Below are 24,300 nucleotides of genomic sequence, written 5' to 3'. Positions count from 1 at the left end.
TTTTAAAATACAAATAGTGGAGTAAAGGAAGACACCATAATTAAATCTTCCTTCAACCTGAATTAACAGATTAGTATTACCAGAACTGAGCATTTAAAAATCTCATTGGGAAGGGAGCAGCAAGACGTAGTGATTTTCCACAGAAGGGTGTCCAGTACTGTGAGCATATTTTGACAAACAGATGTTCTCAAGTGTAAAGAAAAGGAGAACAAAATAATAGATGGTCTGAGGAAAAAGCTGATAGCCTTAGATTAGGCTAAGTATCCCTGAAGCTCCTATCTCTATAGATGGACAGCATTCACCACCTCAGTTCTCTCTAATCCTCCCTAGTCATTTTTCCTTCTTTCTTCAAGTATGTTGAAGAACATTTAACCTTCATTGGAGATGAAGTTGACATGTAATCTATAGAAATTTATCTCAAAGGAAGGATTCATCTTCTGCAGCTTCTCATCCATTTTATGTTTGAATCTTACAGGCATTGGCTAACAGAGAGGTAAATAAGGTATGTTAAATGCGGTAACATATTCCAAAAATACATAATGGTAAAATATATACATATTGAATATCAAATTTGGCTTGTAGAATGCATAATCTGAATTATTTTCTTCTCGAAGCAAAGCCCATAAGTTAAAATTGAATAGATAAACAAACAAGGTAAACATTCTTGCAAAAGGATGATTTTTTATCAAGAATTAACAGCAATGAAAAGGTACCTTTGGCAGTCTGAAGACTAGACTAAATATGTGAAAGCAGAGTACTTCAAAACACAAATAGAACACAACAGTTACTACCACACCTATGAAATATCTTTTCTCCAGGCAATGAAAAGAATGAAGCAACAATATTGCTTTTCCACAATCTCATTCCTGCCTTTAGGATTACTCCTTATTCCATGCCACTCTTGCTTCATTCAAAAGAAAACATATGATCTTAGAAAAATTTTCACTACTAAATGAAAACATGCAATAAAGGCTTAACCCAGGGAATGCCATATGTCACAAGTAATACTGAATATCTACTTCCTGGGAGATTTACACAATAGAGTTCACATCAGCAGCTGTTTCACCATAATATAGATTCAAATTGACAAGACTGAGGTTTTATGGAACAGCATTTATCTCAAGATTGTCAGGCAAAGTCATTTCATTTCTTATGATTCATTTCATTTATATGGCAATGTATTAGCTGGATGCATTATTGATTGTTGCTCTGTTCAATTTCAGTTTATACAACATGGGCAAAGTGATCTGAAAAATATCACCTGTCTTTTTTCTCCTCTTTCAAGCACAGAAGTGTCCATTGCATGGCTAGGAAAACCATTTAATTTCATTAGATATCCAATCAGAGGAATACATTCTAGAACAAGCAAGTCCTTTTGAAGACCTTACTGTGAAAGCCAGCTTCTCTAGAATCTGTACTAGAATATCTAGAACTGCTTCTAGATAGTGCTTTCTCCTCTGCTTGCCTAGAAAAAGGCAAAGATGGAAGCAACAACAACAGCCCCAGTACAGAAAAATAGATCAGTAGCCCAAGAGTAAGACTGCTTCACATCTGGGTGCAATGACCTTTCAAGCACAGAGGGCTGCTTGAAACAGACAAGCCCCAGCTGTCAATCTGCAGAACCTTGAGTCTTACGAAGACAGTATAATTTGACAGCTGTTATGAATATTTTGAATACCATGGATGTCCTGTTACTTGCATCTGACAGCCTGTAAAGTGTAATAAGGAGCCAGCAGTTAAAAAAAAAAAAGAAAATATAGCAAAATGAGCACAAACAGAAAGCACACTGAGACAATAATAATGTCCTCCTAACTGTAAGGAGGTAAACTGGCAGTAATGGCATACAGGTGAGCCTAGGCTGCTGTTCAATAGCATTTGAATAGGCAGTAGGATTTATAACTAAGTTCGTTCCCATTTTTAGGATGCACTGAGTTCTCAAAACCTGGATAAAAGACACTATAAGTTTTACAATGGGGTTGCTTCAAAAGAGAGGAAGAGGAGCAAATCACAGTGTTATACTAGAAACACAGTAGCTTCGATTAGGTGCCAGGAAAATCAGGATCCCACTGTATAGGCACTACATAAGGAAGAATAAAAAGGTTACTTTCTCAAGAGCTTATGGTGAAGTCTGAGAAATAGTAGGGAAATTACCCAAGTAATCTGCAAGCCAAAGGACAACATGTCACATCTCCTTCATGAGTTCCCTCCAGGCAGAGCCAGAACTCTCCCAGTAACTTTAACTTCCCACAGGAAAGAGAGGTATCTCTGGTCTTTGTAATAACTGCGTCAAGAGCTGTTCACATCCTGGATTTACTGTTGTGCACTGCTGAAGAAATCTTCCTGATCTTTTGTGCTGGTGTGAAGCTACAAGCGTAGCTACCAGGCACCTAACAGTATGCTGTACGCAGGCCTTTCTGCAACACAGAAGCATTGCTAAAGTCAGCATTTTCCCTGTGGAAGGAAGCTTTTGGCAGTAACAAGTCATTTCTAATATTTAAAATGGCTGTTCTTGCATTTCACCATTTTCTGGTCATATGTGATTTTTACACAAGCAGCTATACCAATTCATCATAGTAGAATTTTCACCTTCACTCTGTAACACTCCTTTGACAGCACTTTCTAATTCTATTGTGTCCATCTTGTAATAAGCATTATTGGCCAAAAATTAACCCATTAATTGAAATGCAGACAGCAAAGCTGTTCAGGTGGGACTCAATTTCGAGTGGTAGAGACCGCCCGCAGTGAAGCAATTACAATCAAATAAAATATGCCAATATGATTTTATCTGAAATTTTTATTTAGTTGGAGTTCACTATCTGGAAATGAAGTGCCTATGCGCCATCTCATGGTCAGTGGCGGTCGGTGCGAGCCCACACACCAGGGTTCCGAGGGCAACATTTGTGTCACTGTGAACGCCAACACAGGTTTTAAAGCTTCCCGAAGCTTTATTGCTGATGAAATCCTCTGTAGGCACTATTTTTCACAGAATTTCACAGAATCATGTTCAACATATATGACGTTATCACTTCAAATAGGCCACAAACCAGAACAGAATATATGTGCATGTGCTTTTAAGAAGCTACAGAAACCTCAGCTTAAGGTTTTTTACATTTTATAGTAAAATTGGTATGTTTGAAAACACAGCATTTTCGTTGAATTTTGGTGTTTGTCTCAAAGCAGCTCCCTTCTTTGTCCTCTTAAAAGGAATACCGTTGGTATTTAAATCCTTAGGGAAGAAATTGCAATAACATTATTTGCCAAACATCCTTGTTCTCAACTCAAAATGCTTTAGGTTGTGTCCTGTCTCCCCACCCTTTTTTTTTTCCCCCCAGAAAAAAAGTGTAACTGGACCTAGTTAAGCCTCAGCATGTAGTGATCCTGGGGAGATGCAGAGTACAGTTAGGAGGACAGGATATGTTGCCCACTAGAAACATCCATTTGGGGGCCTTACTGATGTGGAGCCAATTCCTTAAGACTTGCACCAAATAGCCATTGTTCTCTGTGTGCATGTAAGACACAAAGACAGCAAGGAAATTACTATTCTTACACAGTAGGAAAACGGAGCACTTGATCTGTGGTTGCTAAGGAATACCAACAGCAATGCAGAGATCTGCCAGATGAATTCAGAGGGGATAAGCATCCAAACATTTGTACATGTAATTTTTATTTGTATCAGTATGATGATACTGTAATTGGCTAAGCAACCAAACAAAGCCCACAGAAACCAATGGAAGTCTTTTTTTGGACTTCTCTGGGCTTTGGTCTGCGCCATGAACTGCACCACTGACAGCCTGGAAACAGAACAAGATTACACAACAAGTAGCTCAGATTAAATTAGTCTTTTCACAGCCAGCTCCCCACAGAGGTCTGGTGTCATTCTGTTTGGGGTTGCTTAAAGTAGTAATCAATATACCCTTTCATTTTCTTACAGATTGTCAATGTATGTTAATTTATAGTTATATGTCCTTTTCCTTTATTTTTTCTTTACTCTTCCATACTATTAGAAAGGAATTACCCAAACTTGAACATGAAATCTTCAGGCCATCAAAGTCAGAAATGATTTTCAGTGTGACAGCATTCACATACCAGTTAAGCAAACAACACTTCCTCACCCACATTACAGAAACTAGGAGGGAACCACATTTATATATCACTCTACTCCATCTAATTAGGAAGCCTGTCAGCTGATCCTAACACTAGGAAGTCACCCCAAAAGGAGGAAAAATGGTATCTTGCAATGGCACCTTCTTTTGGCTAGGGATATTTCACACAGATCTCAGCCCCAGGAGAGGCCGCAGCGACCAGCGGGAGCACTCTGCCCCCGGGGCTCCATGTTCACCAACACCTCCGGGACCCAGGCAGACCCCCCCCCGCTCCCTGCCCTCTCCCTCCTCCCCCCACGCCCCGATGCCGCCGCCGGCCCCCTCCAGCCCCGTCCCGCCCCAGGGCGGTCCCGCACATGCCCAGCACCGCGGGCAGCCGCCGCCGCCACCCGCCCGGTGCCAGCCCCGGCCCTGTCCCCGTCCCGCCGGTAGGTGCCTGCCCCAGCGGGGAGGGGGACGGGGGTCGACGGTGCCGCCCCCGAGCCGGGAAATGGGAGCGGGGGGGGCCGGAGCGTGACTTCTTTAACCACTCTTGCCAGACGGGCCGTTTCTAGTTACAAAGATGTTGCTCGGGTTGCTACAGTTGTTTTTCTGCGAGCTCGGTGAAAGCGCACTTTGAAATATTATGGAAAATCACAAGATCTTTCCGCCCTTCACTCGCTTGCAATGCTTCCCTAGAAAGCCGATAGCTTTCCCGCGAGAGCGGGCCATGAAGCCCCCTGCAGGAATGCTTTCTGCTATCAGCTCAATCTGGCGCCAGGAAAAGGGAGGAAAACACAGGTCTGTAGCAGCCTGAAAGACATCCTGAATTACCCTTCCTGAAGACAACCACCTCCAGCTTGAGAAGTGTTGTGACTCTATGCTGGCTTGCAATCATTAAAGCACATTAAACGCAATATTTAATCCAGCTTTATTCTGCTGGATTCTCATTTTTAAAAAGCTGATGGGTGTTGAAGGTCTTGTCAACACTTCTACATTTGTAAGCTGGTCTTTAAAATACATGGAAAGTAAAGGGAGGGGAAAGACTTTCTGTTCAGTAGCCAAGCACCAAATTCCTGGATCAATGCCTTAGTGCTGCTATCTGACCAGCAGCACGTGGCCTAATCTCCCTGTGCCAGCCTCACTGGGAGGCTGACACATAACCACTGGGCATAAAGTAAAAAAAACCTAATTCCAAACAGAAATCCAACACTGATTTCAACATGGACGAATTGATGATTGATTTACAAAAGGCCACAGCTATGGAGATGGCAAATTGGAGGCTTCACTTGTGGCAAATGTCCATACCAGAAGCACTTTCCTCCCAGCGTTATGTCCAACTATCTGCTTTCCCCACAGATATGAATTATTCTCGGTTTCTCACGACTGTGAGTGCAGCAAGAAAGGAATCTCCAATAAGACTTCTGAGTGAGTATATACCTTCTTTGTAGGGACTCTGGAAGAATATCTTTGCTTTCTGGACTTTTCTGAGGTATCGTGGCTAACAGCTTGAAACGGCTTAAGAGAATATTGTGCTATAAGCTGACAAGTATTTGCAAGGCCAGCTAACTGCTCTTTTTAAACTGGAGGTGTCAGACAGGCATAAAGAAAAGTAAATTGCCTCAAACCATTTCAGAAACCCATCTGGACAGAAGAAATAGCATTGTTCTGTCACTTAAACATGTGCCTGAAAGTCTCTGCTACTGCTTCTGAAGCAAAGCTTTTGGCACAGCTTGTTACTCAATTTACACTCATTGCCCAGGAACAAAACTGCTAATGTCTTGAAATTCAGTCCCAGCATGTCTCCACCTCACTTTCCTGTATCCTACTAATAGATTCCCCAACCCCAGCTCATTGTTACTACATTTTCCTTTTCTATGTTACACTGCTATCTTTAGGCTACCATGTTACATAGTCTTCGGGGTGACAAATAGAAAAGGTTAACTGCCTACTTGCTTACTCAGTTGAAACCTATGGGGACCTGACAGAATCAGAGCATGAGACATACATCAGTAGTTAAGCCTTCAGGGGTCAATTTCCTCTCCTGGCAAGGGGTTGGCATTTACTGCTCTGCTTAAATTATTTAATGCAGGTACAGCTAAGTCAACTAATTCAGTCTAGTTACTCTCTATTCACCTTTTAAGTGATACATTGATACGCGTGATAGCACAAATATTAAGTAGCATGGCTTGTATAAAAAGGCATCAGCACTGCAGTTTTGATAAAGTAAATCTTCTTACAAAACCACAAGTCAGAGACATGAACCATACTGCTGAACTGATAAGAATTAACTCCCCCCGCTGAAGTTTGCTAATAAGTAGTAGAGAATAAACCCGATATCAGGAAGCTCAACACCAGATTTGGTATCCTCTTTCCCCTCATATCTGATGTAAAAGCATCAAGCCAGCGTGAATGCCATACTCTGAGCTCTTAGACTGAACGAAGTCAAGTGCAATTGCCAAGTGCAGTCCAGTCTGTGCTGCAAGCAGAGCATAGATTGGATCTGAATGATTGTGAAATTGACTTTAAAGCAAGAATTGTCAACATTTTCTTCATGCTGCCTTATTTACACAGTGCCTCTGCCACTAAAGCTGTGCTGCCAGAACAATTCCCACTCCCTTATGGAAACACTGTCATCATAGATGTAGTACACTGGTAGCAGTGTACTGCCATGTTAACTAAAATGAGGCAGAACATAAAAACAGTCATTCAAAATCAGTCTAAACAGAAGGACATTAAGATTTTAAACTCTGCAGGCTTAGAGGTATCAGTCAAAAAGGTTTTCTAATAACATAAAAACAGTCCAGATGAGGCAAGAAAAAGCTATTTTTAAAGAGAATGTTGGTGTTGTTCCTCCCCCACCCACCCCTCATCTTTTTAAACCACAGAGAAAGGCGAGGTTAAAACGAGTTACCATCTTTTTCAATTCATGACTTGTTAAACAATGAAGTGAAATACAGAACAAACTTCTGTAGTCCATTATTAGATACTAACTAAATTGTGCGAGTAGCTCTTGCAATAATCAGATTGTAATCAAGTTTTTTTCCTTTTACTCTAGCTGAATTGATGCAAAGGTCTCCTCCATCTCTCATCTCTCTGGCTGGAGGGGCACCAAACCCTAATGTTTTTCCATTTAAGAAGGCTACTGTTGCCATTGGACATGGAAATGCTATTGAGATTGGGGAAGATTTGATGAAGAGGGCTCTTCAGTACTCCGCCTCAGCAGGGTATCTATGAAGGCTGCTTGCACTTAAAGATACTGGAATCAAAGGGTCATTAAATCCTTTTTTGTATTAATTGATCTTCACAAAAACAGCTTTAACTTTTCGGTTTTCCTCAGTATTTACATTTCAGTGGAAATTTGAGTAGATAAATAATTTTTTAATATTCAGAATTCTTAAGCCAGAGCATTTCCTTGCTGCCGGTGTTTGAGAATCCAAATCCAAAATCACTAAAAGGACTCATTTTGCAATAAGATACTCATTAAATGATACTGCATTGCAGTGCATAGTTTCCACATCTTGAAGTGTTTGTTTTGCTCTTATTTGGTACCATGTATTAAAGAAGTCAACCCATACTTCTTGTGGTAGTTGAATTGAAGTATTTATAGTATTGACATTTTTAGTATAAACAATGCATATATTAAGTTAGTTTAGCACTCTAACAGCTAGCACCAAATTAGGTTTTTGACACACTTGCAAAAATACTTATGTACCTACATAGGCACACAGGACAGAGTAATGTGTTCACTTTAACATTAGGAAAAGTCACAACTTAAGTATGCAGACAGTTATGAACACCCTGCAGAACCCTAAGGCATTTTTGAAGAGCCCATTTCCAGATTTCTTACTACCCACAGTCTTTTTCCAGAAGCGTTGCAAGCTTTATCACATTGCCACATTTGAGTATGGAAAAACCATTCCTAGGAAAAAATGCTGTTTCGCCTCCATCCATATTTCATCATTGCTAAGTCATTTCTACCCAGGTAGTTTGGTCTGTAGACCATAAATGTTCATCTCTTCTACTCTTCCATAAAAAAATATATTTCATCATTTGATAAAGCAAGTGACAGTTAAATCAGACTCTGAACTGTGCAAGATTTGACACTGATTTAGAGGAGCAGCCCATCTTTGGCCTGTATAAGATAGTAGATGCACCTTATCTTATTCATATTTCAGGATTCCAGAACTGTTGTCTTGGTTAAAGAACTTTCAGAGAAATCTACACAATCCACCAACAGCCAACTATAGTCCTGAGCAAGGACAAATGGAAGTGTGTGTCACAACTGGCAGCCAGGAAGGCTTGTGCAAAGTAAGAACAAAAACTCCATATGTAAGAAGTACTTTCAAAGAGATGTTTTTTCTTCTATCAGTTAAGTTATACTCAGCATTAAGTGTCAGTATATAACAATACACAGAGTAGTTTGTTAAATGCACATCTCAGCATATTATCAACACAAGATAATAGACCATAAAAAACATTGGGCAGTCTCATATCAAAAATACCTGACTTTGGATAAACCAGGAAGTCTGTCAGAAAATCTAGTATAACATCTCACGTTACTCAAGCAGTGCAGTAATTGATGCATTATTTGCTTTGCTGTAGCTCAATTATAATTGTGTTAGACTTAAATACTTAGCCTTTTCAGTCCACTGCTTAGTTGATCCTTTCTGTAGCTGAAGAACCATTTCATTTGTATAGAGAACTGCTTTCATTGCAAATTGTTATTCCCTGATTGCCTAGCTTGATTTGGAAAGCTCATTCTTCATCTGTTTTCTACACAGCTTAGTTAAATTGTTAGGGAATTACTGATATGTAATCAAGATTTATAATCCCACTAAAGTTGGAACTATGAAGTACATGTAAAATCTTTCCAAAATACACTGTTTTCTTTCACAGGTATTTGAAATGCTCATTAATCCTGGAGACAACATCCTTTTGGATGCACCTACATATGCTGGGACACTAGCAGCTGTAAGTATTTAAGCAACAAAGCTATGAATGTTACATTTGAACAGCAATATATTACATCTGCAGGCTTATTTGACCTGTATTTACTGCAAAAACATTTAAGAATTGAGTTTTTACTGTCAGTCTGATTAAGTTCATAAACACTAATTCATAAAAACTATTGCCAGGACAAAATGTCCTTTTCGAAATCCTAGGACAAAGGTCATGTTTGAGATTGGGGAGAAAGCTGTCATAGCCTACTCAGTTGGAAACAAATTTATAAGTAGGTAATTTCAACATGTCAGCAATGTTCATAACTGAAGTATTTTATAGTCTGATTACACTGATACTGTACCTGTAAGTCCCGTAAGTTGGAATAGGCATGGAACATCCATGAGTTTTAAAATATTAAAAACTGTACAAAAATAAGTTTACCTCTGAAAAAATAATCAGTACGTAATTTAACATCAACTAAAAATGCATAAGAACTGTAAGAGGAGTTCGGATAGATGATATACCACTCCAGTCTCGTTTCCCTTTGCATCAACAGGAGTTTTGATATTGTTGGCTATGCTAAATTTGAGAACATGTTTGGCTAATCAAAGATACTTTGGCAGCAACTTCCATTTTTACATTGAAATGCTTAGCTACATGGTACAAACTCAAATTCCACAGAGGGGAGACAGTGTACTTTTTTGTTAGTATTTTTCCTATATCTTTTCATACTGCTGTCAACATGTCATTACAGTAGCATCTTTTCTGTTGTATTGCTGAATTTATCTACTGAGAACAGATTCTTTGCCCTTTGTCAGTGGGGAGTAGCTTACAGTTCTGGCACTTCCACTTAAGTAGAATGCAAATTGTCAGCAGGAAATGAAGTTTCAGTACTTTTTCTGTGTTGAGAGTATGAGAGCACAACTCCTGAAATACCTTTCTGCTGGCGAAATCATGACATCTCCTATAGAAGAGGACCAATTAGACATTAGTTACCTGCTTTTCCTCAGGTGGCTTAACAGCGCAAATTAAGAGTTACACACCAAGTTTGACAAGCTGCACAGCAAGCTGAGGCAAGCTTTCATTGGAATCACAAGGAAGCAGAGTTTGAGATAGATATAAAGACTGGTATTATAAAGCTTCTATGATAAAATGACAGAAGCAAGACTTAAGAATTACAGTATTATAACAGTTTTGTTCCTCCTGTCAACAGCTGAGACCTTTGGGTTGTAACATTATTAATGTTCCTAGTGACCAACATGGCATTATTCCAAACGCTCTAAAAGAAATTCTATCTGCTTGGAGTCCAGAAGATATAAAAAGTCGTAGTCACAGTCTCCCCAAATTCCTATACACTATTCCGAATGGCTGCAACCCAACTGGCAACTCTCTGACTGCAGAGCGCAAAAAGGAGATCTACCAGGTACATAGCTGGGGCTTTATGAAACTTGTTAGTAGAAATGGATCAATGTCAGTCTTGTTTCAGTTAAGGATACTCCACGTGTTGCATTGGGTTCATTATTGCTCTAGTAGACATTCTTCCCATAACTTGGTTTAAAGTAAAATCTTTCATGACAACTCTGCAGAAGTAGACTATGCATTAGGTAAATTTTTTTTTCAGTAGTAGCCCATTGCTGACTGCTACCTTTGCCATGGGCTTCAGAGTGTGTTTACTGCAAGTGTACTGTACAGTTTAAACACTACATGGAGTAGACCTTCAGTTACATAACCGTCCTTCCACTGCAGGTACAATGTCTACTGTTTAAATTGCTCCGGACTGGGCATGTAAAACCTTCTGGACCTTGTACATAGTGAATGGGTGGGATCGTGGTGCGGTCCTGGTAATAGACCCACAGTATACAAATAACTGAATTTACAGTCTTGACATTTTAATGAATCTTTTCTTTGTATTAATTTATTTCTTTAGCTTGCAAGAAAATATGATTTCCTTATAATAGAAGATGATCCTTACTACTTCCTTCAGTTTGAAAAGGTAATCTGTCTTTTATACTAAGTAGCACGTTTTCTTGTCCCAAGCAGAACTAAGGTTTGAGCCATAAATCTTCCTGCATGCTCTTTTTCATGTCCTTCCAAATTAGTTGCAGGCCTAGCAGTCTATTACTACTTTGAGTATTTGTCCCCTTTATGGTATTTTATTGCATCAGCCAGTTAATCATGGTGGTTTAAATTCCTTAAGCTTTAAAAAGGGCAGAATTTCTTTCAGTATTAAGAAAGTGCCAAAGACTTTGCCTGCAGAGCAGAACAAATATGCCACTGAAGCAGCTTTATAAAAATAGCAGCCTCTTAATGTTCCTTTCAGCCCAGTCACTTCTCCTTTCAATGGAAGACCACCTACTTCCAATCTAGTGCATCTCATTTCTACCCCTTTGCCTTTTAGAGACTCTAAGGGAGTTTTCCCAAAACACCTTCTCAGAGAATCCATTATTTATCTCCCCTACTTATGGCACCATACCAAAACTTGAACTGAACACTTGTATGGAGAGCAATGGGCTAAGCATCAAAAAGTGACAACATTGATTCTTGATGACTTTCATAGAACTTTATCACATCTCAGACAGCTCATCTAAACAATCATTTGCAAGCAAGTTACTGCATTTTGTTCTTTGAATATCCGTCTAAAATATTTGCTAGCAAAATTTTTTTAAGAAATAATTATGTCTTCTTAGCAAAGAAAGTAATTCTTCCATAATTCATACTAGCAACTTGAATTTTTTTTTTTCTTCCAAGCCATGGGCTCCAACTTTTCTCTCAATGGATTTGGATGGCCGAGTTATCAGGACTGACTCTTTCTCTAAAATTCTCTCATCTGGGTAAGGCCAGTTACAGACCACTCAGCATTATATGTTAAGTCCTAATATTAATACTACCTCTGACATGATTAGACACGTCTTTTTTTATCTAATACTTATTTCTCAAAAGTACTTTTCTTCAGCTTGCTCACTTTTCTTGTAATCTCTTCACAGTTATTTTACTTCAGTTTCCCTCCTGATACTGATAGGCCATTTGACCCAGGCAGCCCAGTCTTCCAGGCACCATACAGGCAGAAAGACTGAGATGCTAGGCTGCAGCTCTGTTCCTGCAACTCCTAAAAAACTTTTTCCATTTCTCCTCTTACCATTCCTGCAGACTCCCTGCACTTCCAATATAAAAGAGAAATGATGGCATCATTCTTAACAAGCATAGCATTATACTGATCTCTTATCTTCAGTTCTTACCAATTGTCTTCATCTGAAAAATTAGGCTGGCTGTTTTCAATTACACACAGATTGACTTGTTTGATTTTTAACTCACTTCTGCTTACTATTCTGGTAGACATAAAATAATATGAATTCTGCACTGGCAGCTAGTGGATTGTAACTCCATCCCCAAGTGGGGAGACAACATGATGCTAAGTGTGATTACACTTTGAGAAGTGAAACTACAAAAAGGCATGATGCAATCTTATCTTTGTCAACAACACATCTGAGCTTACTGATTCTATTTTTCTTCAAATAACTGCTCCAGACAATCTGAGTAAAGATGGGTCATAAGCCTTGAAATGAATAAGAGTCTAGTTTATCAGTGTAGATTCTGTTTATTCTGCAGTGCTGAAAGCAAGCAAAAAGAGCAAGCCTGTTTGTCAGTTCCTATCTGTTTTTCCATAAAACATGAGCATTTGTGATTTCAGTTCTGTGAATAATCCACCTTTCTTTCCCTTTGATTCATGTAATCCTTATGGTTGCAGAGAAAATCCTACAAATTTGGGATACGTCCTGAAGTCCCAGAACCAGGAAGCAACTATAAGCATTAAAAGCCCTTTTTTATTTATTTTTTCTCATGACCGATACTTAGCTCACAAGTTGCTTAAAGCTGGGACTTAGAGCAGTATGAAAATATAAATGCATAAAAGATCCTTACAGTGTCAGTGAAATGGTTACAGGTTTTCCAGTTATAAGTTAAACAATAACTTACACAAAGATTAGCATATTGCATTTCCTGTAGTAATGTTTTTTTTCTTTCTTCTAGGTTGAGAATAGGTTTTCTGACAGGTCCCAAGCCTCTTATTGACAGAGTTATTCTACACATTCAGGTTTCAACAATGCACACCAGCACTTTCACACAGGCAAGTACTAAACTGCTAACTGAATTGTATTGAGAAAAGATAACATACTTCATGGTACAGGAAAACAAGAACAAACATTTTACAGCTGCTCTGCACTTGTCAGTTTTAGTTATAAAAACCTGCATTGTCATTTTTGCCAAAGAAGAGAGACCACCAAAGAAATTACAACCAGGCCTTGAGGGTATCTTAGTACATGGAAAGCACCACTGCTTCAGCTAACATGCCCTTAGCCATCAGATTTCAAGAACCAAGATTTAAATTATTTTCTCTTGACAGTAGGTTCACTTGAAAAACCTCAACATAAAGCATATAAAAGTACTCCCCCCTCCATTTTTCATTAGTCAGTAGCTAAAAGACTACTGGCAGCACACAGGCATCACAACGCAGTCAGCCATCTACAACCCTTTTATAATTAGTAATAAGTAAAGGAGAGAGACATCAAGCATATCTAGATATGACCTTCATCTTCTAGCTCTGCTAATTCATCATAGAGGCAGTATTGAAGCAGAGAGACTGATGGGGTGGAAGAAACTCCTGTAAAGCAACACACATTGCCTTCCTTTAGTTCTCCACTTGACTTTCTTCCTCCTGCCCCAGCATCTAAATACTTAAGGAACCTTGGAGACAGATGTAACATGGAATAAAACTGTCTGTTGCTGCTGCTACCTCTGTCTATAAAGGACTCCAAGAGACCACACATGCAATTGCTTGCCCATGTGGAATTCTGAATGAGATATGGCTACATGTCTTTTGATGATTGTGGAAAAGTCCTGTTTAAAATACAGTATTGATGGTGTGCTTTATTTCTTTAGATTATGATATCACAGCTTCTTCAGCAATGGGGAGAAAAGGGCTTTTTGGAGCATATAGACAGGTAGGATCATGTCACGTGCTGAATCCCATCATCTGTCATGCTGCTTCTTGTTACCTACACAAAATACTCCTTACAGTGAACAGGCCAGAGGAGATGTATCAGTTTGAGGTAAACAGATGAGCAGTCCTAGGCCAATGGGGTAAGCCAGGTCAGCAAGACTGGCAGTATTCCTATGAAAGTGCTGAAGGAACTCTGTGTAAAACTGCAGAAATGCAGGTCAAGGCATGTAAACTACCACTACAGGCTGGCAATCTGTTGGTCCCCTAGCATAGCAACTATGCAACTCCAATCTGAAAAGAACTGAAGAGGATCCTGGGAGCTACAGGGCAGTAAATGAAGATACCACTGCTAGATAGGGTCTATAACAGAGACTAAGATCATTGAGATAGTCTTACACAGGAGTCAGCATGGCTTCTATATGGGAATTCTTCCCTCCCTAGCTCAGTGATTCATCCTCTAACAGCCTTAATCCAATTATTGGGGATGCTGGAGAAATAAGAACAGAAAGCACTACAGAAAACATCAAGGTTCACCTAGACTCGCTAAACATTTCCTCTATCACCATATTTGGTGACAGAGGGTTCAGGGTCTAACTCAGTGAGGCATTTCTTACAGTGACCAACACACATTTATTTTTCAGTTGTTTTCCTGGGAGTATCCATGCTTCATTTCAAATGGCATACTTAAATACCCTTAGAACTCCAGGTTTCTGCATCAAGGGGTAGTATGCTATGCATCGTAAAGCCTTGTAACAGGAATGTGAGAAAAGCATGAAAAAGTTTCTTTTGTCCGACTGCAACAGCCACTTCTGTGCCCTGAGCATCTAACTGTTAACTATACTGTAACTACCACTAGCTAAAAAGAAAAAAAAGAAAAAAAATAGTCCTAGTTTTGCCTTGTTTTAGATTCCATGGGATTTATATAAGAAATAAGAGCATAATGATAGATTTTGTAGGGGAACTTGGGCCACGCTTCAACTCTACTTTCAGCAACTAGAAGATACATCTTAAACATCTTTTCACTTACCTTCTTCCTGACAGTGAGGCAACCTTATTCAAACCAGAAAGCTGTTCTTCCTCTTGACCTAATGAAAGCAGTACTATAGTAGGCTAGCTACAACCCTTTATAACCTTCTAGACCCCACTGTCAGGTGACTTATTGATTAGGCCCAACAACTGAGTACAATTTCCTTGTGATTTCATTGGGGTCAGTTGACTTGTCAGATCATGTTCCTGACTAGTAGCTAGGCTGTGGTTTGGAGCAGTTAAATTTCTGTGAAAGTCTTGTCTCATGCGTAAAATTTCATTCCAACATGAAAGTGAAAGAACATCACAAAAAGGCAGAGAAGTTACGACAGAATTTATGATGCAGTAAAAATTGCAGAAGATTTACCATTTCTTGCAGAGTGTAGCAATTGGTATAATCTGGGTCCTTGAGATACGTGTTGTTTGTCTATCAGGTTCAATAAAATACATGCAGAAATCAAAGCTCTGGGTTCAAAGAGTATCAAAAATGTACATTTAAAATTACTAAGTACAGTTTATCCCCAGGGAAGGAAACCCCTTTACACCAGATTTATGAAATCTGTATCAAACATTTCTCGTGTCTACCATTGCAGAATCACAGCTCTCTAATTTTATGCCAACAGAAGTAGTAACTCTACAAGACTTGTCCCTGTTGGAACTTAGTTAGGTTCGGGTCATTTTCCCAAGTAAGACATTGAATTATTTGGAAGTTTTAGTTAAAGTGTGAAGGCAATAGCTTCAAAGGGTTAGAACAAGGGAACTCGTCAAATAGTCATGACAAGTTTATCATGTGATTTGCTTTTTACTTTATGAAATATCATTTCCTTGTGTACCTATTGCAGAAATTCAACCCAAATGCACCAATATCAAGTATGTGCTTTTACAGATGTACACGTCTTTGATTTTCTTCTATATGCTTGTTTTGTGCGATTACTGTTGCTAACACGGCTTGTATCTACTGATATGATAGAATGGATATCATGTATTGTTTAGTACTGAATTTTCCCTGACCTGTAAATATTAAGAAGCAACTACAAAGGCACTTCCTCTATCCAATTGATCTGTGCTTTGCTGGAGAGACACCGAAGCATTCAAGACCTTTCTGATACATGTACAAAGTTTCATATATACATTATTGTATTGTGCTGATCTAGGATATACTCATATTTCCACCAAGTGTGCATTTTATTTGTTAAAGTAGAAAAGCCTTGTTTCTGCTTTTGGAAACAAATAGACTCTGAAGCACTATGGGATCATGACTTGGAATTGATAATTTACTTTCAGAGTTGTGGAGTTCTACAAGACCCAGCGGGATGCAATGCTTGTTGCTGCTGACAAGTGGTTAAAAGGTCAGTGAGTGCAACACAGCTAATTACTTAGACTTTTTCTCTAGCTATTTATCATCTTCGTGTTCAAGAAAAATCAGTAAAGGTCATCTCTTGACTGAAGTGATAGGTAAGCACTATAAGCAAATCAATGACATTAAATATTAAGCTTAGGACAAATTATCTAAAGCTGCTGTTTTCATGCTTTTCTGATGGGGGACGAGATGAAGATGAGTAAAAAGCTCACTGCATTACTGTATAAAGCAGTTTTACAAAAAGCATGTATTTCACTCCACTGTATTTTTATACTTGTGTTTAAAATTTCTGTCTTTAAAATCTCCACTTGAAATACCCAGATTCAAATACCTAAATTTAAAAGAAGATACGAACAACTGATACAGTACTAGTGATGGTCCTTCTTTCAGAAATGAATTTTAGATGTCCACTTCTGTGGTTGATCAGAGCACAGAAAGAAACTGATCAACACCAGTGTAATTACCTTTAGTGACTCCCTGTGTTTAGGCAGTCTGAAGTAGAAACAGCAATATTTAAGAACTGCCCACTTAGCTGAGACACTTCCGTGGGACCTAGGTACTTGAATACCATATGGTCACTAATATACTTACTCTTGCCAATTCATGTTTTTTAGATAAGTATTTTCTCTTTTTCTACGTGGATCTGTATGATCATGGGTTATTGAATTTGGACCCCCTTTGTCCCAGTTTCCCAAATATCAAAACAGTATAATAGCACCGTGTTCTCTTACGGTGTGTTGAGAAAATATACTCATATGTAAGATTATAGGGTCTTCACATTTTTTTAGAGACAGGAGCCATATTATTACAGAAAACAGACCTTTATTTTGTAGCTATGTAATACATCAAGGAAGAGATGAAGATGATAAGTCAAATAAATATTTTTTTCAAAAAACACATCCTAAAACAAGTAAATAATTGCTTCTAGGTAAATAAAGGTACACAGTAAGTCTGCATATACAATTTAAAACATAAATCCTCTCTAAGCCCTCTCATCCTCCTCATAATTCCTAGACTCCCATTTTCTTTGGGCAAAAATCTATAACCAATTTAAAGGAAAACATTTTTCTGCTTTGCTACACTTAAATTACATTGATAGTCAACGTAGTACTGGAATAAACTGCACCAGAAAAAAATATTTTAGACTGCTTGGAGAGAGTGTTTACTTGATCTCAATGTAATCAAGAAATTTAATTTCTTAATAGTTCGGTTTTTCAAAATTCAAAGTAATCTCTTTCGCAAAAAATTCTGAAAATACCAGCATGAGTGCAGTAAGCGCACACAGATTTCATTATTATCATAAATTTAGCAAGTGGCATTCTGGATCTGTGGCCAAATTCCCTTTGAGTTCATTGGAGCAACAGATCCACATCCCTGAATCTATAATGTATTTATTACAGGTGGAGCAGAAGTTTCTTTTTTTTGATTCAGTTCTTTTTTCTTTCTCTAGGCTTGGCAGAATGGTATCCTCCTGCTGCTGGCATGTTCTTATGGATCAAAATTAAGGGAGTTTCTGATACAGAGCAGCTGATCATGGAAAAAGCCTTGCAGAAAGAAGTATGATTTATGGCTTAATGGTTTATGATGTTAAATGAGGAAAGGATAAAATAAATTTACCATATCTATCTGCACATATGCACACACATAAAAGTAAAGGAACTTGAGTGCCCAATCATCACTGAGTCTCTGAGTCACAACTGTCACATAATGTAGTGACTCAATAAAGTATTTTCTTGTCTGTATTCAAATGTTGATATTTAATCAGCTTAAATTTAAATCATATATAATATTATATATAATATATATGATATATATATATAATACTAACATATTGGGCAGCCATCATTGATACAGAAATATATCTTCTTAATAAGAGAAATTAAGTGTGATTTTGTTTCTACAATCACACCGTGCACTGAGTAAACTACATCCCACCACACTGGTATATCTAAACATGATAACAAGCCAGACCTTGTTACCAACCAGCCTAAGAGCTATCTGTTTTGTTTTTTTGTTCTTTGTTTTTTTTTTTTCTTTTATGAAAGTCTGATACCAGTTTCCATATTTTTAGCTTCCTGTTTTGAAGAGGCAGAATATATTTAGCAACGTTCTGATATCAGTGTTTCAACAGTGAGCCTTCTAAAATTTAATATAATATACTGTTTTAAAACCATACAAGTGGTTGTACCTAGGTGTCTAATCACTTTTACTTAGGTGTTACTTGTTCCTGGAAGAGCATTCAATATCAATAGTTCAGAGCCTAGTTCTTATGTCAGAGCTTCCTTCTCTCTATCTTCTCCAGCCCAGATGGATCTGGTAAGTGAGAGAATTTTTATTTTTTTTTACTTTCTTTTCAAGAACAGTTTCTCACATTAACGATGTTCCCTTATTTTTAAATACTTACTTCTTATGCATATTCTTATTTGCCTAATGTAGTTGTTTTAGTACTCACACAGTAAGCCAGTACTTCTAAAGCAGTATTAGCTGTTTCTTACGCAAGATACTTATATGGGAATTACCTGAAAGGTACTAAATTTTTAGGACCACTTGATTTTTTTCTGTGTATCTTATACATGCAGATTCTCACACTTAATCAACCCAGATATTATTCAGAAAGGCTTTAATGAAGTTAGAGTAAGTTTTGCTGTTTGTCTTAGCACTAGGAAGCATCATGTTTCTTTATTTTCCAGGTTGTCCATTCTTGAGACTGAATTACTTTTTTTGTATATGTTGTCAGTCCTTCATACGAAAGAATATTGTTTTTCTTTCCTACAGTTCACATACATGTTGCATTCCATTTCTCAGGAATCTATGTATTTTACAAATGTTTTGGATGTTATTTGGCTGTATATGTAAAATCAGTGGAGAGAAAGACTAGGATATATTTATTTGTGCAGATTTAATACTCCTTTGATTCAGGTGCTTGCAAGTTCAGTATTTGGAGTTTCATTTTCATTCAGTTACAAACATTTGTAACAGAAGGGTGTTTCTGTTTTCCTTTTCTTTCTTCTTCTGTATTTATTCCTTCTTCTTGTTGAAATTAATTCATAACCATACTACTGACAGACAGATTGTATCTTGCTGACATTGTACTGCATGTTTCCCCACTAAACTGTTCTTCTTTTTCTCTTACCTTTGGAGCCTCTAGGCTCTTATACTGCCTTAAAAGAGATACATTTCTAAGGATCACTAGTTGTATTAAAAGTACAACTCGTTAGTTGCAGGTGAACTCTGAATAATCATTGAATATCACTATACATAGTTTTTTGTGTTTTTTTTTTTTTTTCAGAAAGTCCTACCTTTTATTTTCTAGCAGATTAGTAGAAGCTTTATCTAGTCACAATATGATTCGAGGCCCATATGCGTTGTTAAAAAAGTAAAACGGAGTATCAGCAGAATTTGGCAGTATAAAACTGTGAGTTCATATATTGTTAGGGTAGTTTTAGTAGCTTTACAGATTTACTGTTTATTTAAGTAATGCTGGAATATGAATGAGAACTATCTTTGTATCATTGCAGGCTTTCAGGAGACTGGCTGACCTTATAAAAGAAGCTTGATGGAAAAGCTGAACAGAGCACATAGAGCAATCAAAAATATCTCCAGAAAATACTTGTTAACACTTGTATTTCATCAGAATACTTTAAAAACAAGTACAACACTGTGGTTGTTTCCTTTGGATTGCTTTTCATTCTTTCATTTTTATTTCTATTTTTTAGCTGAAATAATTTGCCTTTTTTTGACAGGACATTACATTACTAACTTTATTCCAATTCAAAAGCATTTTATATAGTTAAGAACAAAATGTTCTGTTGTTGTTTCCTGTCAAATCCATAGTACTGTTAGATTTTATTTGTTGTTTTTTTGTTTGTTTGTTTGTTTTTTCGCTTTTGTTTTCTGTTTGGGTTGGGAAGCAGGGAAGTCAGTTACTTAGGAAGTTACACCTGAGGTGGTCTTAAGCATTATTTCTTAATCCTAGCTGATACATTCCTGCAACACCTTAAGTTGGAATTGTTTTTGTGTGCCACTTTCCTTCTTGGCTCGCTGTACAGTATCTGGTTTTGAAGATTTGAAGATCAATATTTACTTTTACTAAAGTTTGGTCAGATAAAAATTAGGTAAGGATGTTTTAAATTTGAAACTGACAAAATCAAGGTGTAAGTAAAACAACTTTACTTAATGACTCTGCAGCCCAACCCACATCTCTAGGTTTCTCTCCAGTCCTCGCTGCAAGCTGGTGCTGTGGCTAAAGCCAGCCCCAGCACAGAGTCCCTTGGGGTGACACAGCACCAGGGGGAGTCTGCAGTCCCGAAGCTGCTCCTAGGGCACCAACACCATCTTTGAAGTTGCAGATCTTTCAAGACGAATCTCTGCATTTTTACACTTTTGATGGTGCTAATGGAAGTCCAAACTAACAGTGTTCTCTCTATACTGCTGCTTAACAGCAAGTTTTCAGGTTCAACTCAGTTTCATAACCACGTGTAGCGATTTTGAAACCTCAGACTTTTCTATCATCAATAAAACAATTTTTATCTCATGTTCAATTTAGAAAATAATTTTATACAATAGAATGAGCTGACATATCTATTTAATTAAAATAATATAGCTGTTGTATTTTACAGAGGAATAAATGGGAATGTCATTTAAGACTGATTAGAGCTCTCAGGCAAATACTACTGCCATTGTTAAGCCAGACCCGAATTAGAAAAATGTAATCAAAATATCATTATTAAGCAAGCCTTACATTTGTGATGTGTTGAATAATACTCTTCACCTTTCAGAGCTCTGAATGATTATCTAGTTGAATGTAAGGAAAATGCAGTCCCATTTGCTGCACATCAGATGTTTTTACTATCAGCTAATTTAATTTGGAGAGAGCTTGGTTTTCTTTCCCTGACTGTGGTGAACCATCTAAAATTAAATTAATATCCTGAACAATGCAAAGTGAACAATGGTAGTGAAATCTTATATGCACATGCTGTTTAACTGAACCTCATAGTACAGTTTCTGGTCTCCTGGGACACAGGATTCACTGTGATTAAATGCTCCTGGAGGAAGGCATTTAGATACAAAAGGAAAATGCCAGGCAGCAGATTCACATGGAAATGATCAGGTAATGAAGGTTTTGTTAGTGCTCTTTTTCCCTTTATATTTCAGCCCTCCAAAAGCAAATAGCCACTTTTATTCATAGCTGGATTTGGAGATCTGATGCAAGTAGTACAATCTACTGTTGGGGAAGAGAGGATACGGGGAAGGAGAGGGCTCCATTTTGTAAGCACATCTCTGGTGCTACCGGGGTAGGGGCAACAACGGCTGTGGAAGGGTTTGTAGCAACACTACAGAGAGCAGCCTGAGGTGCTCAGCTCCAAGCAGGCTGGGGCTCCAGATATTTTGCTGAGTGGAACATTGTTTGCACTTGGTGTTGTACCTACAACTCTGTTCCATTGCATTTTCAGACCTTTGGTAGACAAAAAATGCCTAGAAATTCTGGACAACTAGCCCCTATACATGACCCCAATGATTGTACAAGGACTGTGAATTTCAGCACATTCTATTCATACCACTTGTGCACGTGTTGTGGCACACATACAGACTCACTGTGTGGCATGTCACACTTCTGCTTTGGGAGTTGTACAGGTGTAGCAAGGGGGTGCAGTTTTTCCCAGCAAGGATGGAAATACTAACTTTGATAACTCCAACATAATTCCCAAATTTCTGCATAAATTGCATGTGCAAATTTTACGTCCACACAGGTCATTGATGAGAAGGAAAATACACGCCTCTACTTCAAAATGAGAGCCTCCCAGCATAAGTCTGATTAATGAATAATTGGGGGACTGTGGGAAAACCTATGGGGAATTCATTAGAAGAGAGAATGTATGTCCATATACAGTTATGACGATTCTTATGCTAAACTGTGAGCACACAGAGAATTATTTCATCCAACCGAATGTGTCCATGAGTATCAGTGGTGGTATGCAGGAATTTACAGAGGACGCGTTGTGGAAAACGTTTGGCTTAGTTTTGGGGGATTGTCCCATAAATTCTGAACATAACTTTCATTTTAAACTTGATTCTTCAATAATGGTTTGCTCTGTGTAGGACCTTGTCTTTTAGAACCTTGTGGCCTATAGATCTGCAGTACTTTCAGTTCTGCCTTTGCAGTCCATATTCTCATACACTGGAGTAAATATTTAAAAGAGCTCCACTGCACTATTCATGTCCTAATCTGCCCTGTTTGCTTTATTATTTAATAGCAGTTTTCAAGCAGCCCACTGTAGGCTATGTCTTAGGTGGGAAGAGAATGATTGCAGCGCTTGAACTGTAATCATTCTGAGTGAAAAGCACTCTGTAAATACAAAGAAATATCCATTTTCATTCTTCTAACATTGCTATTAGGAATGCCAGTACCTCACTTTTCTCATAACAGCAGCTGTGGAGGCTTTTGTGTCACCCTGCAAAGCTCATATATCGCTATACGAGGAAGGATAAGGATCTTGCTGATTCTTTTTGAGCATTAGTATCCCAGAGATGTGTTAGCAAATCTGACTGGTGCTAAAAGATTCTCTGCTAGCTATACAGAATTTAGAAAATATATTCAATATTGTATTTTGTTTTACTTTCAAATTAAATAATATCTGGATTGGTATAACAAATGAATATGCCATGATGTGACCTGGAAAAAAATAACGTGAAGGTATTTCAGTTTTGTGACTTACATAGAACTTTGAACTTTATCTTTCGCTGTATTTGGCTAATACTGAACTTTGAACATAAAAGGTTTAAGAGAGGATTTTTCTGCACTTTCCTCCAAAAAAATCAGGCACTAACAGATGTAGAATACCATTGGCCTGGCCCAGGATATTGAGTTCCTGGATATTGAATGCTGCAATTTGCATCCACATCCAGCTGGAGATGCCAGCCCTAAAACCTTTCTAGTGTCCAGGTACATTAGCAGATAGGAAATGTGATCTTTTCAGTACATATCACCACTCCTGTAGCCACTAAGGACTTGATGTAGCAACTTTGTTCTCCATAGTTCTGGAATATCCACCAGAAGGTGCATCAGCACTTGACAGAGCATCAGCAGAGTCACTGAAGCACAATGCTTGACATTTGTGGGTCCTCTCATATGTGTCTCCTGAAAACATCTCCCTGATTTGTGCCATTTTAATAACTGGTCCTGTAGTGTTTTCATGTCAAGTTTTTTGAAGCACAGGGCAAGAAATGGGGAAAACAAACAAACAAACAAACAAAAACAATACACTAATCATGAGGCAAAATTACGTTATTAATATTTACAAACTTTTTAAACTGGCTTATTTCCTAGATGTTGCTCTGGGAATCCATCTGTACTAATGTCAGTTTATGAAGGCAACAATGTACATATCTGCATCTGAATTATTCACATCAGTCAATGAGAATCATCATTTTTATAGCTGAGGTTTAAAACTGGTCAGATGAATTTCTAAGGTTCCTTTTTCCTTCTATTGATCCTAAAGGGAGCTTACAGCGACTCACTTCATTACAGAGGTATATATTTTAGCTATCAAAAACTCTGTGCAAAGAACCATATCTTCCATTGCTCTTTTCATGATATCAAATTTTTGCTGTTCTTACACAGGGGATGATCTCCTGTTAGAGCTGTGTATGACTGACAGCCTAATGGAAGTTTTTGGAAATTATTATTTTGTTTCCTTGGTTAATGAAAGCAGATAAAAAATAGTGGATTTGGAGGTAATACAACTAACTCACCGACATTTCTGTTAGTGGAAGCTGACATACTGATATATGTCTGTTAGTTTTCTGTCTGGCTAAATGCTGCTCCAGAATAGTGGCCAAGAAATACTCTACAATATGCAGATAGCTGTGGTTCTCAGCACTGTGTGTTTTCT

At 38.0% G+C, this 24,300-nt stretch overlaps 1 protein-coding gene and 1 long non-coding RNA gene across 7 annotated transcripts in view; one reads left to right on the top strand and one right to left on the bottom strand.

Moving 5' to 3' along the window:
* LOC137856165 (uncharacterized) overlaps window positions 1-15,113 on the bottom strand; it is a 59,247-nt gene extending 44,134 nt beyond the window's left edge. For all 3 annotated transcript variants that reach the window (XR_011096243.1, XR_011096242.1, XR_011096241.1), the window contains exon 1: window positions 15,050-15,113. This is a non-coding gene — a long non-coding RNA (uncharacterized lncRNA). The remainder of the gene's footprint in view (window positions 1-15,049) is intronic.
* Window positions 4,450-20,942, top strand: AADAT (aminoadipate aminotransferase). 4 transcript variants are annotated; one of them, XM_068681223.1, is made up of 14 exons: window positions 4,450-4,531; window positions 5,442-5,510; window positions 7,141-7,309; window positions 8,261-8,393; window positions 8,982-9,056; window positions 10,240-10,449; window positions 10,954-11,019; window positions 11,775-11,857; window positions 13,053-13,149; window positions 13,962-14,023; window positions 16,333-16,397; window positions 17,859-17,965; window positions 18,623-18,724; window positions 19,927-20,942. In XM_068681223.1, the coding sequence occupies exons 2-14, from the start codon at window positions 5,444-5,446 to the stop codon at window positions 19,963-19,965; spliced, it is 1,275 nt and encodes a 424-aa protein (XP_068537324.1). In that variant the 5' UTR covers window positions 4,450-4,531; window positions 5,442-5,443; the 3' UTR covers window positions 19,966-20,942. The 4 variants fall into 4 exon arrangements, with proteins under 4 accessions (XP_068537324.1, XP_068537325.1, XP_068537326.1 ...); XM_068681224.1 differs by lacking the exon at window positions 4,450-4,531 and adding an exon at window positions 4,783-4,883; XM_068681222.1 differs by lacking the exon at window positions 4,450-4,531 and having other exon boundaries at window positions 5,375-5,510.
* The last annotated feature ends 3,358 nt before the right edge of the window (window positions 20,943-24,300 follow it).

The sequence above is a fragment of the Anas acuta genome, chromosome 4 (genome assembly GCF_963932015.1).
Source record: "Anas acuta chromosome 4, bAnaAcu1.1, whole genome shotgun sequence".
In the NCBI taxonomy this organism is placed as follows: domain Eukaryota; kingdom Metazoa; phylum Chordata; class Aves; order Anseriformes; family Anatidae; genus Anas; species Anas acuta.
The sequence above is the reverse complement of the archived record's forward strand: the minus strand, read 5'-3'. Positions and strand labels throughout refer to the sequence as shown.